The 13,581-nt window shown below is 41.3% G+C and overlaps 1 protein-coding gene across 3 annotated transcripts in view; it reads right to left on the bottom strand.

The window, feature by feature from the left end:
- Window positions 1-9,449: 9,449 nt before the first annotated feature.
- p3h4 (prolyl 3-hydroxylase family member 4 (inactive)) overlaps window positions 9,450-13,581 on the bottom strand; it is a 56,258-nt gene continuing 52,126 nt past the window's right edge. For 2 of the 3 annotated variants that reach the window (XM_048206148.1, XM_048206149.1), the window contains exon 7: window positions 9,450-9,795. In XM_048206148.1, the coding sequence (XP_048062105.1) occupies window positions 9,646-9,795 (150 nt within the window). In that variant the 3' untranslated portion in view covers window positions 9,450-9,645. Of the gene's footprint in view, window positions 9,796-9,912; window positions 9,985-13,581 lie in introns of all 3 variants that reach the window. The other variant, XR_007186971.1, reaches the window with a different exon arrangement.

Below are 13,581 nucleotides of genomic sequence, written 5' to 3'. Positions count from 1 at the left end.
GACAGAGTGTGTTAAAGAAGTAAAACATTGGATGACTAGTAATTTTCTTCTGTTAAATTCAGATAAGACTGCAGTATTACTTATTGGGCCAAAAACCTGTACACAGAATCTTTCAGACTACAATCTGCATTTAGAAGGATGTACTGTTACTCCATCCTTGACAGTTAAAGACCTGGGTGTTATATTAGACAGCAACTTGTCCTTTGAAAATCATATTTCATATGTTACAAAAACAGCCTTCTTCCACCTCAGAAACATTGCTAAGATACAGAATATGTTATCAATTTCTGATGCAGAAAAGTTACTTCATGCTTTCATGACGTCTCGACTAGATTACTGTAATGCACTTAGCTGGTTGTCCTGCTTCCTCAATAAATAAGCTACAATTAGTACAAAATGCAGCTGCTAGATTTCTTACCAGGTCAAGAAAAATGTTGTTAATATATATCCAATTTTATCATCTCTACACTGGTTACCCATTAAGTTCCGTATCGATTATAAAGTATTGCTAATGACCTATAAGGCTCTAAATATAAGGCTCTAAATGTCCTACAATCCTTCACGCTCTTTATGATCACAAAACTCTGGACTTCTGGTTGTACCTAGGATATCTAAGTCCACTAAAGGAGGGAGAGCGTTTTCACATTTGGCTCCTAAACTCTGGAATAGCCTTCCTGATGATGTTGGGGGCTCAGACTCGCTCACCCAGTTTAAATCTACAGGTCCTTCTCAAAAAATTAGCATATTGTGATAAAAGTTCATTATTTTCCATAATGTAATGATAAAAATTAAACTTTCATATATTTTAGATTCATTGCACACCAACTGAAATATTTCAGGTCTTTTATTGTTTTAATACTGATGATTTTGGCATACAGCTCATGAAAACCCAAAATTAGCATATCTCAAAAAATTAGCATATCATGAAAAGGTTCTCTAAACGAGCTATTAACCTAATCATCTGAATCAACTAATTAACTCTAAACACCTGCAAAAGATTCCTGAGGCTTTTAAAAACTCCCAGCCTGGTTCATTACTCAAAACCGCAATCATGGGTAAGACTGCCGACCTGACTGCTGTCCAGAAGGCCATCATTGACACCCTCAAGCGAGAGGGTAAGACACAGAAAGAAATTTCTGAACGAATAGGCTGTTCCCAGAGTGCTGTATCAAGGCACCTCAGTGGGAAGTCTGTGGGAAGGAAAAAGTGTGGCAAAAAACGCTGCACAACGAGAAGAGGTGACCGGACCCTGAGGAAGATTGAGGAGAAGGACCGATTCCAGACCTTGGGGGACCTGCGGAAGCAGTGGACTGAGTCTGGAGTAGAAACATCCAGAGCCACCGTGCAGAGGCGTGTGCAGGAAATGGGCTACAGGTGCCGCATTCCCCAGGTTCAAGCCACTTTTGAACCAGAAACAGCGGCAGAAGCGCCTGACCTGGGCTACAGAGAAGCAGCACTGGACTGTTGCTCAGTGGTCCAAAGTACTTTTTTCGGATGAAAGCAAATTTTGCATGTCATTCGGAAATCAAGGTGCCAGAGTCTGGAGGAAGACTGGGGAGAAGGAAATGCCAAAATGCCTGAAGTCCAGTGTCAAGTACCCACAGTCAGTGATGGTCTGGGGTGCCATGTCAGCTGCTGGTGTTGGTCCACTGTGTTTTATCAAGGGCAGGGTCAATGCAGCTAGCTATCAGGAGATTTTGGAGCACTTCATGCTTCCATCTGCTGAAAAGCTTTATGGAGATGAAGATTTCGTTTTCAGCACGACCTGGCACCTGCTCACAGTGCCAAAACCACTGGTAAATGGTTTACTGACCATGGTATTACTGTGCTCAATTGGCCTGCCAACTCTCCTGACCTGAACCCCATAGAGAATCTGTGGGATATTGTGAAGAGAAAGTTGAGAGACGCAAGACCCAACACTCTGGATGAGCTTAAGGCCACTATCGAAGCATCCTGGGCCTCCATAACACCTCAGCAGTGCCACAGGCTGATTGCCTCCATGCCACGCCGCATTGAAGCAGTCATTTCTGCAAAAGGATTCCCGACCAAGTATTGAGTGCATAACTGAACATAATTATTTGAAGGTTGACTTTTTTTGTATTAAAAACACTTTTCTTTTATTGGTCGGGTGAAATATGCTAATTTTTTGAGATTTTTTTGAATTTTGGGTTTTCATGAGCTGTATGCCAAAATCATCAGTATTAAAACAATAAAAGACATGAAATATTTCAGTTGGTGTGCAATGAATCTAAAATATATGAAAGTTTAATTTTTATCATTACATTATGGAAAATAATGAACTTTTATCACAATATGCTAATTTTTTGAGAAGGACCTGTATATTAAAGACGCATCTCTTTAGCCAAGCATTCACATAATGCATCTCATACCAGATCAACTGCATATGACTATCTTTGCTTAATGTTATGAACAGCAGCTACGCTAATTATTCTCAATTTGCTTTTCTGTTTTACCTCGGGACACCCGTCCCGAGGTGACTAGAGAGGACTTCAGCTTCAGTTTGGATCCAGCCTCTTAAGAAAACCTCAGATGACCAACACCTGTGAAGAGATGACGCCAACTCCTGCGAGGACTTCAGAAGACGCAATCATCTGGATCATCATGCACATTGCCCAATTTCTATATCCTAATTAATGTTAATGGCAAGGCAAGGCAATTTTATTTGTATAGCACATTTCATACACAATGGTAATTCAAAGTGCTTTACATAAAGAATAATAATAAAAATAGAACATAAGGAATAGAAATGACAGTAAAAACAGAGAATTTTGCTATCTGGATGGATGAGCTAGGAAGTCTTAGTTTTTTTTTTGTTATTGTTGTTGTCCATCAGAGTGGATCTAAACGGATCTATCCATCAGAGCAGATCTAAATGGATCTTCCTCACACGACAGGACTGCTACCTGTTAAGGCACTTCAAACTGACAAACAAAGTTTCAATCTCCCCTTTTGCCAGGACACCTCAAACTGCGCCACACAGCCATAATCCCCCTTCTGGAGATATCTTATCTATGCAACGCAGTTAAAATTTCCCCTTTGGAAAGTGTCCTGACTGTAATCCAGAGATATCTTAACCATGCACCACAGCTCAAATTTCCCCATGGTTTGTCCCCCAAATTTTAACTTAATCACTTTCTCCCAGCTCTTTCAACCAGACAGCAATATTTAAAATGCCTTAAATGTCATAAATAACAAGATGATACATAAAAGATATAAAATACATTAAAAATGAAATAAAAACAGGAAAAGGAATAAAAAAAATAAAAAGATAATACGTATAAAATAAAATGCAAACAGTTCGGACATAGCACAGTGCTCAATCAGCAAATGCATAGGTTAAAAGATGTGTTTTGAGTCTGGATTTGAATGTGGCTACTGTTGGAGCACATCTGATCTCTTCTGGAAGCTGGTTCCAGTTGCGGCTAGCATAACAGCTAAAAGCAGACTCTCCTTGCTTTGAGTGAACCCTTGGTATTTCTAACTGATGTGATCATGGCAGCAGCATTCTGTACGAGCTGCAGCTGTCTTATGGTCTTTTTGAGGAGCCCATTACAATAATCCACCCTGCTGGTGATGAAAGCATGAACAAGTTTCTCTAAGTCTTGACTGGAGACAAAGCATCTAATTCTTGAAATATTTTTGAGATGATAATATGCTGATTTAGTTACTATCTTTACATGGCTACTGAAACTCAGGTCTGACTCCAGAATCACACCAAGATTCCTGACTTGATCTTTAGTTGTTTGACCCCTAGAGTGAAGGTACATGTTCACTTTGAGAACTTCATCTTTGTTTCCAAACGCAATGACTTCAGTTTTGTCTTTGTTTAACTGAAGGAAGTTTAGGCACATCCAATTTTTAATTTCATCAATGCACTGGCACAGGGAGTCAATGGGGCTGTAGTCGTTAGGTGATAGGGCTAGGTAAATCTGGGTGTCATCTGCATAGCTGTGATATGCAATTTGGTTCTTTCTCATTATTTGGCTCAGTGGCAGCATATATAGGTTGAACAGGAGGGGTGCAAGTATTGAACCTTGAGGGACTCCGCATGTCATGGATGTCCACTCAGACTTACGGTCACCGATACTCACATCATAACCTCTCCCTTCTAAGTATAACCTGAACCATTTAAGGACCATCCCAGAAAGCCCAACCCAGTTTTCTAGCCTGTCAAGAAGTATGTTGTGATTGACAGTGTCAAATGCAGCACTGAGGTCGAGTAGAACAAGCACTGATAATTTTCCTGTATCTGTGTTTAGGCGAATATAATTTATTATCTTTATGAGTGCTGTCTCTGTGCTGTGATGCGGTCGGAAACCAGATTGAAAGTTGTCAAAGTATCCATTCAAGCTTAAGAACTTGTTCAGCTGATTGAAAACAACTTTTTCAATGATCTTGCCTATGAAAGGAAGATTTGAGATTGGTCTGTAGTTGCTCAATATGGTGTTATCCAGATTGCTCTTTTTCAGGAGGGGCTTAACAACTGCAGTTGTTTTCAGAGATTTTGGAAAAGTCCCAGAGAGAAGTGAGGCGTTTACCACTTCTAGGAGATCTGCTTCTAAACAGTTAAACACACTTTTGAAAAAAGATGTGGGAAGTGTGTCAAGGGCGCACGTTGATGTTTTAAGTACTGTTTCTTCCAAAATGTTGCCATCAGTTGCTTCGAAAACAGACATAATAGCTACTTTCTGAGGTTGTGATCTGATCTGTTTTACCCCAGTGCAGCTCAAGGATGTGCTGATCGTCTTTCTGATATTATTAATTTTCTCAGAGAAGAAGGAAGCAAACTCACAGCATTTGCTGTCTGAGAGCATTTCACTGGGAATCTGACTTGGGGGGTTTGTTAGTCTCTCTACAGTAGCAAAAAGAGTGCGGGTGTTGTTTAAGTTTCTGTTTATAATATTTGAGAAGAAGGTCTTTCTAGCTTTGGCTAGTTCCACATTGAAAGCATGAAGGATATCTTTATAGATGTTATAGTGGATTTCAAGTTTTGTCTTTCGCCACATGCGCTCAGCTTTTCTGCATTGTCTTTTCATATTTTGCACTGCTGTTGAGTTTCTCCACGGTGCTTTTTGTCTGCCACTTTTCTTACTGACTTTCACAGGAGCAATGTTATCAATAACATTCTGTACTTTTAAGTTAAAAGAATAGGAGAAAATCAACAGAGTCTGCAGATATGCTTGGTGTTAAAGATATAGCCTTCATAAACAGTGCACTAGTATTCTCATTTAAGCATCACTTTTTGACCGAGATAGATCTAACTTCAACAATCTGAGATATCAATATATCAAAGAAAATACAGAAATGATCAGATAGCTCTACATCCTTAATGACAATGGATGAAATGTTTAGACCCTTATTAATAATTAAATCTAGAGTGTGTCCACGATTGTGAGTAGGTCCATGTACATGCTGAGTCAGATCAAAAGTATTCAAAACTATTAGGATTTCTTTTGCCATGTTGGATTCTGCATTTTCTATGTGGATGTTAAAATCCCCAGTAATAGCAAAACAGTCAAACTCTGAGGAAATTTCTGATAACAGTTCTGTAAAGTCCTCCACAAAGGCTGGGGAGTATTTTGGAGGCCTGTAAATAACTATAAGTAGAATGCGAGGAGCACCTTTTAACACAATACCCAGGTATTCAAAAGACAAGTAATCACCAAATGACACTTGCTTGCATTGATAGACATATTTAAATAGAGCAGCTACACCTCCACCTCCACCTCTCCTAACAGCTCTGCAGACACTCATAAAAGTAAAGTTAGGAGGGGCTGTTTCATTCAGGATTGTTGAACTGCAACTGTCTTCAAGCCATGTTTCATTTAGAAGCATAAAATCTAGGTTGTTTGTGGTTATTAAGTCATTGACTAGAAGTGATTTATTTTTTAGTGAACGAATGTTTAAAAGTGCTAACGTAACAGTCTTACTTTCTGTCTCTACAGTTATCTTAGTTTGACGTGTAATAGGTAGCAGATTAAATGGGTTTGCCAAACGGTTTGAGAAGGCCTTAGGCTTTCTATCACGTAATAAAACAGAAATAGAGAAAGCAACAGGCGCACTGGGTTCCCGCTTGTTCTGTAAACATTTGATAAAGTCACTGTTATCATAGCGGGGACCCGACACACATCACTGAGAGCTGTTATCGGTTGTTTTTGGTTCACCTAGAACAGATGGAGGAGGGTGAGAGCCCTGGCGTTGTGGCAGGGGCCGAAGAGCCCTCGCAGGAGGAGGGGGAGGCCGAGCTGGGCCCACAGGCTTTGGTGGTTTCGGGGCTCGCTTTTTTGTTGATATCTGGGGGCTCGCAGCAAAAGAGTGGGAGAGTTTGGTTCCAGCATATACCAGTTCCTCCATTTTCTCTGAGAAGCACAGAAGAGGGGATGCTGGAGAGAGGGATAAGGTATCCGGTGAGAGGGGCTGTTGCTCTGTTGTTACCGGAGGCTGTAATATGTTGTCCTGGCTTCCCTGGCTGTTTATGTGAAAGTCGTCCTTGGGTGCTGAATCTTGGAGCAGTTCTAACACGTCACTGTCTCTCGGTGAGCTCTGTGGGCAGGGCTCAGTCAGGATTGTGTCCGTGAACAGTGGTTGTTGTGGCTGCGTGGTGTTATCTTTGACCTTGTGGGATGTGTCAGCCGCATGTCCATTCAGGTGCTGAAATGAAGTCCTGTGGTCAGTTGTACTCTGTCCAGGTGTGTTTGTGCCATTCAGGTTGAGTGGATTTGCACACACTGCTGAAGGATGATGGAGGGAGAAGTAGATATTGTCCTTTAGCACTCTTGAGTCCAGTTTGTTTGGGTGCAGGCCATCATGAGTGAACATTTGTCTCTGACTCCAGAACAGATTGAAGTTGTCAATGAAATTCAGTCCCTTTAAGTTGCAGGTTTTTTGCAGCCATGTGTTAAGCCCAAGCAACCGTGTAAATCTATTTGTTCCTCTTGCTGGGAGTGGTCCACTGATGAACAACTGAACATTTAGTCTGCTAAGCATTTCAGAAAGTTCATTGAAATCCCTTTTAAGGAGTTCTGACTGTTCCTTCCGAATATCATTCTTCCCCACATGGATGATTAGTCGATTTGCAGTTTTATATTTCATCAGAATGCTCTTAAGTTCCCTGTTTATATCAGAAACTGTTGCTTGTGGAAGGCAGCATGTAGTTGTATCCCTGCTGCTAATGTTTCTGATAATAGAGTCACCCACTATCAGAGTCCTGGGCTCGGCTGCTCTATGAGCTGAGTGCCGCTGTCTGCTCGAACTTGAGCGGCAGTTAGCATCGGTGTTAGCTGCTGGCTGATTTGATCTGTGTCTGATCATGTTTGGGGATTCCCCACCCACATTCATCATGTCTGGAGATTCCTCACCCACATTCATTAACACTTCAAATCTGTTCTCCAGATGTATTGGCGGTGGTAGGGAGCTAGTGTTTGGGGTAGAGGATGCTACTGCAATATGTGATACTCGTGACAATCTGATGTCTCGAGTGCCTTTGGGTCTTGCTCCCTGTTTGTGCCATCGATTAGTATGTTGATTAGTTTCGGCACTCAGTATGGTCTGTTTAGGGGCATTAGATTCATGGGACTCACCGACTGTGTGCTGAGGACGTCCATGACGAAGCTCTGTTGTGTGTTCCTTCTGGTTTGGTAGTCCCGCAAGTCACTTTGTTTCAAGAACTGCAATCCTTTGTAGAAGTCTGTGGCAGTTTGTGCAGCAGGTAGATTCTTCAACCAGAGGAGGCATATTATTTTCTAATCCTTTTGGATGTAGGCAGCTGTGTTTTCCCTTTTCCGGAATGTAAACTGATGGCTGCCGTCAGTGGGAGGCTGGTTGGATAAAAATTCCCCTTTTTTGAAGCAATTCTTCCAGTTAAAATGTTTGTTGGTGCCAAGATTTGTCGTTTGAGCACTGTGCTGATTTGCTGTAGTTAAAATTAGGAGATAAAATATAAAAGCAATAGAGCAAAACGTGGAGCTGTAAGCAAGAGCGTCTGAACAGTAGCGAAGCAGGAAGTGAAGTTTTTTTTTTTTTTTTTTTTTTTTTTTGTAATTCAATTAATGTAATTCATTTTTCCAGGAGCTCATTGCTTCTACCTTCAATTAAACTGCTAACAGTGATTGTAAATTAATTGCCTAAATTATTACATTATTTGCTAAATACATTCTTTAAATTGTGATTTTGACATGCATTCTCTGTAAAGCTGCTTTGAAATGATATGTATCGTGAAAAGCGCTATACAAATAAATGTGAATTGAATTGAAATCACAATCAGGAAAATCACAATTAGAGCCCCAGCCCCAGTCTCTTCAAACTGTTTTTCTCTGAGAGAGCTGTACCAACACCAGCAAGACATCAAATATACTGGACTGATATTCCACATAAACATGGTAAAATAGGCTCTATAACTGCATACTGATGGCAGGGCAGTTTTTTCTTTAGTGCATGCCAAAAGAAATGCAAAGACCTTGGAAATGCCAGGTATGTTGAACAAGAAGTGTTTCAGGAAAGGTGTGTGACTGTTCAAGTCTCTGTGTATAGATCAGTGTGCTCAATAATGTGCCGTTGACCTTCGTTATGCATATTTGGGTTATGTTGTGTTTTAAATACAATATAATCAAAAAAGTCATTCTGCTATTTCCTCACATTCTTCTAGTTCCCTCCCAGTCTCATTCACCTTGATAGACCCATTAGGGGAGGGTCATTGTCTTCCCTGGTGTGAAGCACATCAATATTCATGATCATTCACGCCTCCTCACATAAAGCCTTTATAACACAAAACATGTCTTACAAATTTTAAAATGTTTTATGTGAATGAGTGGGTAGGATGGTTTTCTATTGTTCTATCGTTCACATCGTTTTGAAGCAAAAACTTTAGACTACAAGATCCAGCTTTCAAAATGTTTGCAAAAAAAGTCAAACATTCAGTATGGGCTTTATGGACTTATATATAATAAATATATACATTTTTTCCACAAACCACCAATTTTTTTTTTCAAAACTACAAAACTTTACATACATGCTGCTCACATATTATTGTAGCAGAGTTTGTGCTGAATAGTGTAATCTGACTCTAGCCATAAAAATAAGTAACAGAAATAATGTCAGGGCATGTCAGAACACCTCCAGGGCCCAGAAAACACCTCAGACCCCAGAGGGTTAACACGCACCTTCGGCATCCATCAATTTTGGGAACAGACAAAATGATTTTGAACAGCCTGATTTTGCTTAATTATTGGGGGGTCTTGTGTTTGGATGCCTTTTGAGAGAAAGAGCAGTGGTATCTGGAGGTGGTTGTGCATGACACCAAGGGTTAACATACTATTCCCAAGGTTAAAATACCATTCCAAATACAGGCCTATTGTTAAGCAGAATTTAGATTGGTGATGTGTTTCCTATTTCAGTGAGCATCTAAAAAAAATAATAATTACACATATATGTATTTTTTGTTTGTAGATTTATGTGGTAAAAAAGCCTGCATTGCATTAGAATAATACAAAAGCTCCAAAGGTTCTGATTAAAAGTAAAGTTCAAATGTATGCATTACAATTCATCTCCAGTAAAAGAGGGAAAGACTGCAAGACGAAGACTGCCCTAGGGTAACAGTACAAATAATAATATATTATGTGGTGTAATTTATTCAGCTGGTTCTCCTGTATCTCCTTTAGTTTTGGGTTCCTGCCACCATTCAGCCAGGAAAGACTCCTCATAGTCCCCTATTCCCTCAAACTCTTCATCAGGTGGATTTGACGGAGTTGATGATGCTTCCTCTGAACTCACAGTATCCTGTTAACAAACACAGTATTATAGTGTGTTAACAAACACAGTATTATAGTGTTGAGGTGCTATATACATTAAACATATTATTATTATTATGATGATGTGAATGTTCAGATGACCAACAAGAAAGTTAGTGTTTTCCATGCTGTCCTGGGGTGCATTTCCCGAAGCCAACTATGGTCGCAAATTCTGTTTCTGAGAGATGACAGAAGATCATTACTGAGGTCCAACTAAAGATATACTTAAGTACTTAAGTATATTTGATTGTGCTAAAGTGGAACTACTGCAAGTATACTTTAGGTACACTTTAAATATCTTGCATTCAAATTATACAATGATCATACTATCCTTACTGATAGTGGTATTAAACACATTTTAAGGCCAATTCACACCGCACCGACAACAGCCAACAAACGCCAACAAACTCGTCTGTTGGAGTTTGTTAGAATCGGTGAGATACCCCTGTTGGCTTTGGTCGGAGTCGGTTTTCACCCGACTGAACATGTTTAATCGGCGTTTGTCGGGTCGTGGAATGTCTGAGCAGTGTGAACAGTTTTCCAACAAACGGCAACCAATTATGACAATCTCAACTCTTCACGAACCGTTGCCATGACGAGGCAAGTCCCCAGCAAAGACAGCTGTTTGACAGCGCCCACGCCTCACGCACACACAACAAAGAGGAAACGTGACATTGCAGCTTGTTTGTTATAAAAAATAAAATACAGTTAAAAACAAAACAAAAAAACATATAAGTTAAATAGTCCGTAGTGAAATCCGTGCCATTCAGCAAGAGCACTGCTCGACTTCACTGAAAGAGACTTCACTGAAAGAGTTTTTGTTTTGCCTCAATACTTTAATAAAAAGAAAATGTATATGATACTATATTATTAATATAATAAACTTGCCTGACAATATTGTTAACATGGTTACACATGTATAGTTGTGGATTTTTCCCAGTCAGACGTCACTCGTTTGTTGGTGTTTGTTGGGGCAGTGTGAACATGACAGTTTTTTCTCATAGAATTCTAAATCCAATGGCCAACTTGTTTGTTGGTGTTTGTCGGTGCGATGTGAATTGGCCTTTAGGCTTAATATTAATAAATATGCATTGTGCATTGAGCAATAAAGAAGAACTCATAATAAAATTTAATTAGAATATTTATGTCAGTAAATATAATAATGGGTAGGTAGTATGAAATTAATGTAGGCTTATTTTAAATACATTTAGGTAGGGTTTTTTCACTAGGGCAGACTCTGCATCCACTGCCTTTGACATGTTTTCTCACCATCACGCACCTAACTCAGAAATTCTTAAGTTCAGAAATTCAAAGTTACCCAAATTCATAATTATGAGTTGTGCTGATGTTCATGTGATTTTATACTAATAAATACATTCTTTCTGACATGACTTAAACACTGCTGAAGCTAAACCTTGACCCCCATTGGCCTGCCCCAACGTCCTACCATTGATTGAACCTGAAGTTGACACATATAGAGAGCAATAATTGATCTATGTTTTGAACACGAAGAAGACCAGCGTGCTAATGGCGTGCGTGTGCACCCACAACGCCTCAGCAGGGAAGCAAGCAGCAAGGCCCCCTTGATCGCCAGACCTTCCTTCTCCACTGTAGAGTATCGGCTTTCTCTGGGTAGCAGTTTCCTGCTCAGGAACGCTATGGGCCTCTCTTCGCCCATATCTCCTTGGGCCAGGACTGCTCCAATCCCCACAGCCGAAGCATCTACCTGAACAATGAACGCCTTTGTGAAGTCAGGACTTATAAGGACCGGGCCAGAACACATCTGCCTCTTTAGGGTGTTGAAGGCCATTTTACATTCCTCAGTCCAGACAATCGGGTTCTTCACGTTCTTACAGAGTAGGTTGGTCAATGGGATGGCGGTGGTAGAGAAGTTGGGGATGAACCGTCGATACCACCCCACCAGTCCTAAGAAGGATCTGACCTCCTTTTTTGTCCTTGGTCTTGGGCTGCATCGAACAGCTTCTACCTTGTCCACTTGAGGCTTTAGCTCTCAGTTTCCCCTTGTCAGGGTGATGGATTTCATACGTCACTGGTCCCATCTTACGAACTACACTGTATGGGCCTTGCCATTTCATCAGTAGTTTGTTCGTCGATGTCGGGAGCAGTAACAAAACCTTTTGTCCAGGTTGCAATTCTCGGGATCTGGCGCGTTGGTCGTACCATGTCTTCTTTGCCTTATGTGCCTGCCGGAGGCTTTCTTGGGCTTTCTCCCTGTAGCTCTCTAGGCGGTCTCTCATCTCAAGGACGTACTGGACAATGCCCTTCTCCGACTTCGTCACATCTCCAGACGAAGCGGTCTCCCAACTTTTATGTAGGAGATCCAGCGGCCCTTGAACCCGCCATCCATACAAGAGCTTGAATGGAGAGAAGCCCGTTGATGCTTGTGGTACCTCCCTGTAGGCGAACAGCAAGAATGGTAGCCATTTGTCCCAGTCCCTTCCAGTGTCTGACACAAACTTGCGAAGCATGTTCTTGAGCGTCTTGATAAAATGCTCCACCAGCCCGTCGGTCTGTGGATGGTATGGATGTCGGTGATGCCCAACTGCTGGTGCAGTAACTTCATCAGCCGTGATGTAAAGTTAGTCCCTTGATCTGTGAGGACCTCCTCGGGTATTCCCACTCGGGAAAACAGCTGGACGAGAGCATTGATGACCTTTGGTGTAGTGATGGAACGAAGAGGGAAAGCCTCAGGATACCTTGTCGCGTAGTCACTGATGACCAGGATATATTGGTGCCCTGCACTGCTTCTTTCCAGCGGCCCCACAATGTCCATGGCGATGCGCTGAAAGGGGACAGATATCATAGGCAGAGGATGTAACGGTGCCCTATCTCGTTGGCGCACAGCACTGGTCTTTTGACATGTATGGCATGTGGTGCTGTATGTTTGTACATCAGTGTACATGGAGGGCCAAACAAATCATGAGCTAATGCGTGCATAGGTCTTTTGGAGTGCCATGTGCCCGGTCCATGGAACACTGTGTGCTAGGTTTAACACAAGGGGACGACAACATGAAGGGACAACCAAACGGGTAGAATCAGGTGTTTGCATATACAATATCTCATTGACAACAACATATTTTTCCCCACACAAGTCAGCTTGTTTTCCCTCCAACACTTTAGTAAACAGAGGTTTCAAAGACTCGTCTGCTTTTTGCAGTTCTGCAATATTCTCTGGGACCTGCCAGTCATGAATTCCCAGACCCTCGATTTGGATCTTAGGAGCTGGTGTACCCAGGCCTTTTTCCAGTCGCTGTTGGTGACGTGTCTTCCTGAGGCCCCATTGGTCCCGCCTTGCAGGAGACTATGATGAAAGTCTGGCAATGGCTGTAGACCTGCTTTAACCTGGGCTCGTGTCATTACCGGACAAGCAACATTGACAGCATTAGAGGTGGACACACAAGTTTCGACAGAATGCAATAATTCAGTGAGCACTGGTAAGTCTCTTCCCAAAATCATATCAGCAGGTAAGTCATCTACAATTGCCACATTCAACAGGTAAGTTTGGTCTTGCACACATACATTAACTTCTGTTTGGGGGTACTGCTTGACATCCCTGTGAACACATTGTACATTGACCAAATTATCAAATTGAACATGTGACATATGACTCTTTTTTTAGCAGTGACAAGGAGCTTCCAGTGTCCAACAAAGCATTCATACATTGCCCATTTACAGTCACTTGCACATTCTGGGTTTTGTGCATATTGTTCACACAGTCCTTTTCTCTTGGGACATAACAAAAGCCAGTCAGTTT

Source organism: Megalobrama amblycephala, linkage group LG11, assembly GCF_018812025.1.
Source record: "Megalobrama amblycephala isolate DHTTF-2021 linkage group LG11, ASM1881202v1, whole genome shotgun sequence".
Classification (NCBI taxonomy): Eukaryota; Metazoa; Chordata; class Actinopteri; order Cypriniformes; family Xenocyprididae; genus Megalobrama; species Megalobrama amblycephala.
The sequence above is the reverse complement of the archived record's forward strand: the minus strand, read 5'-3'. Positions and strand labels throughout refer to the sequence as shown.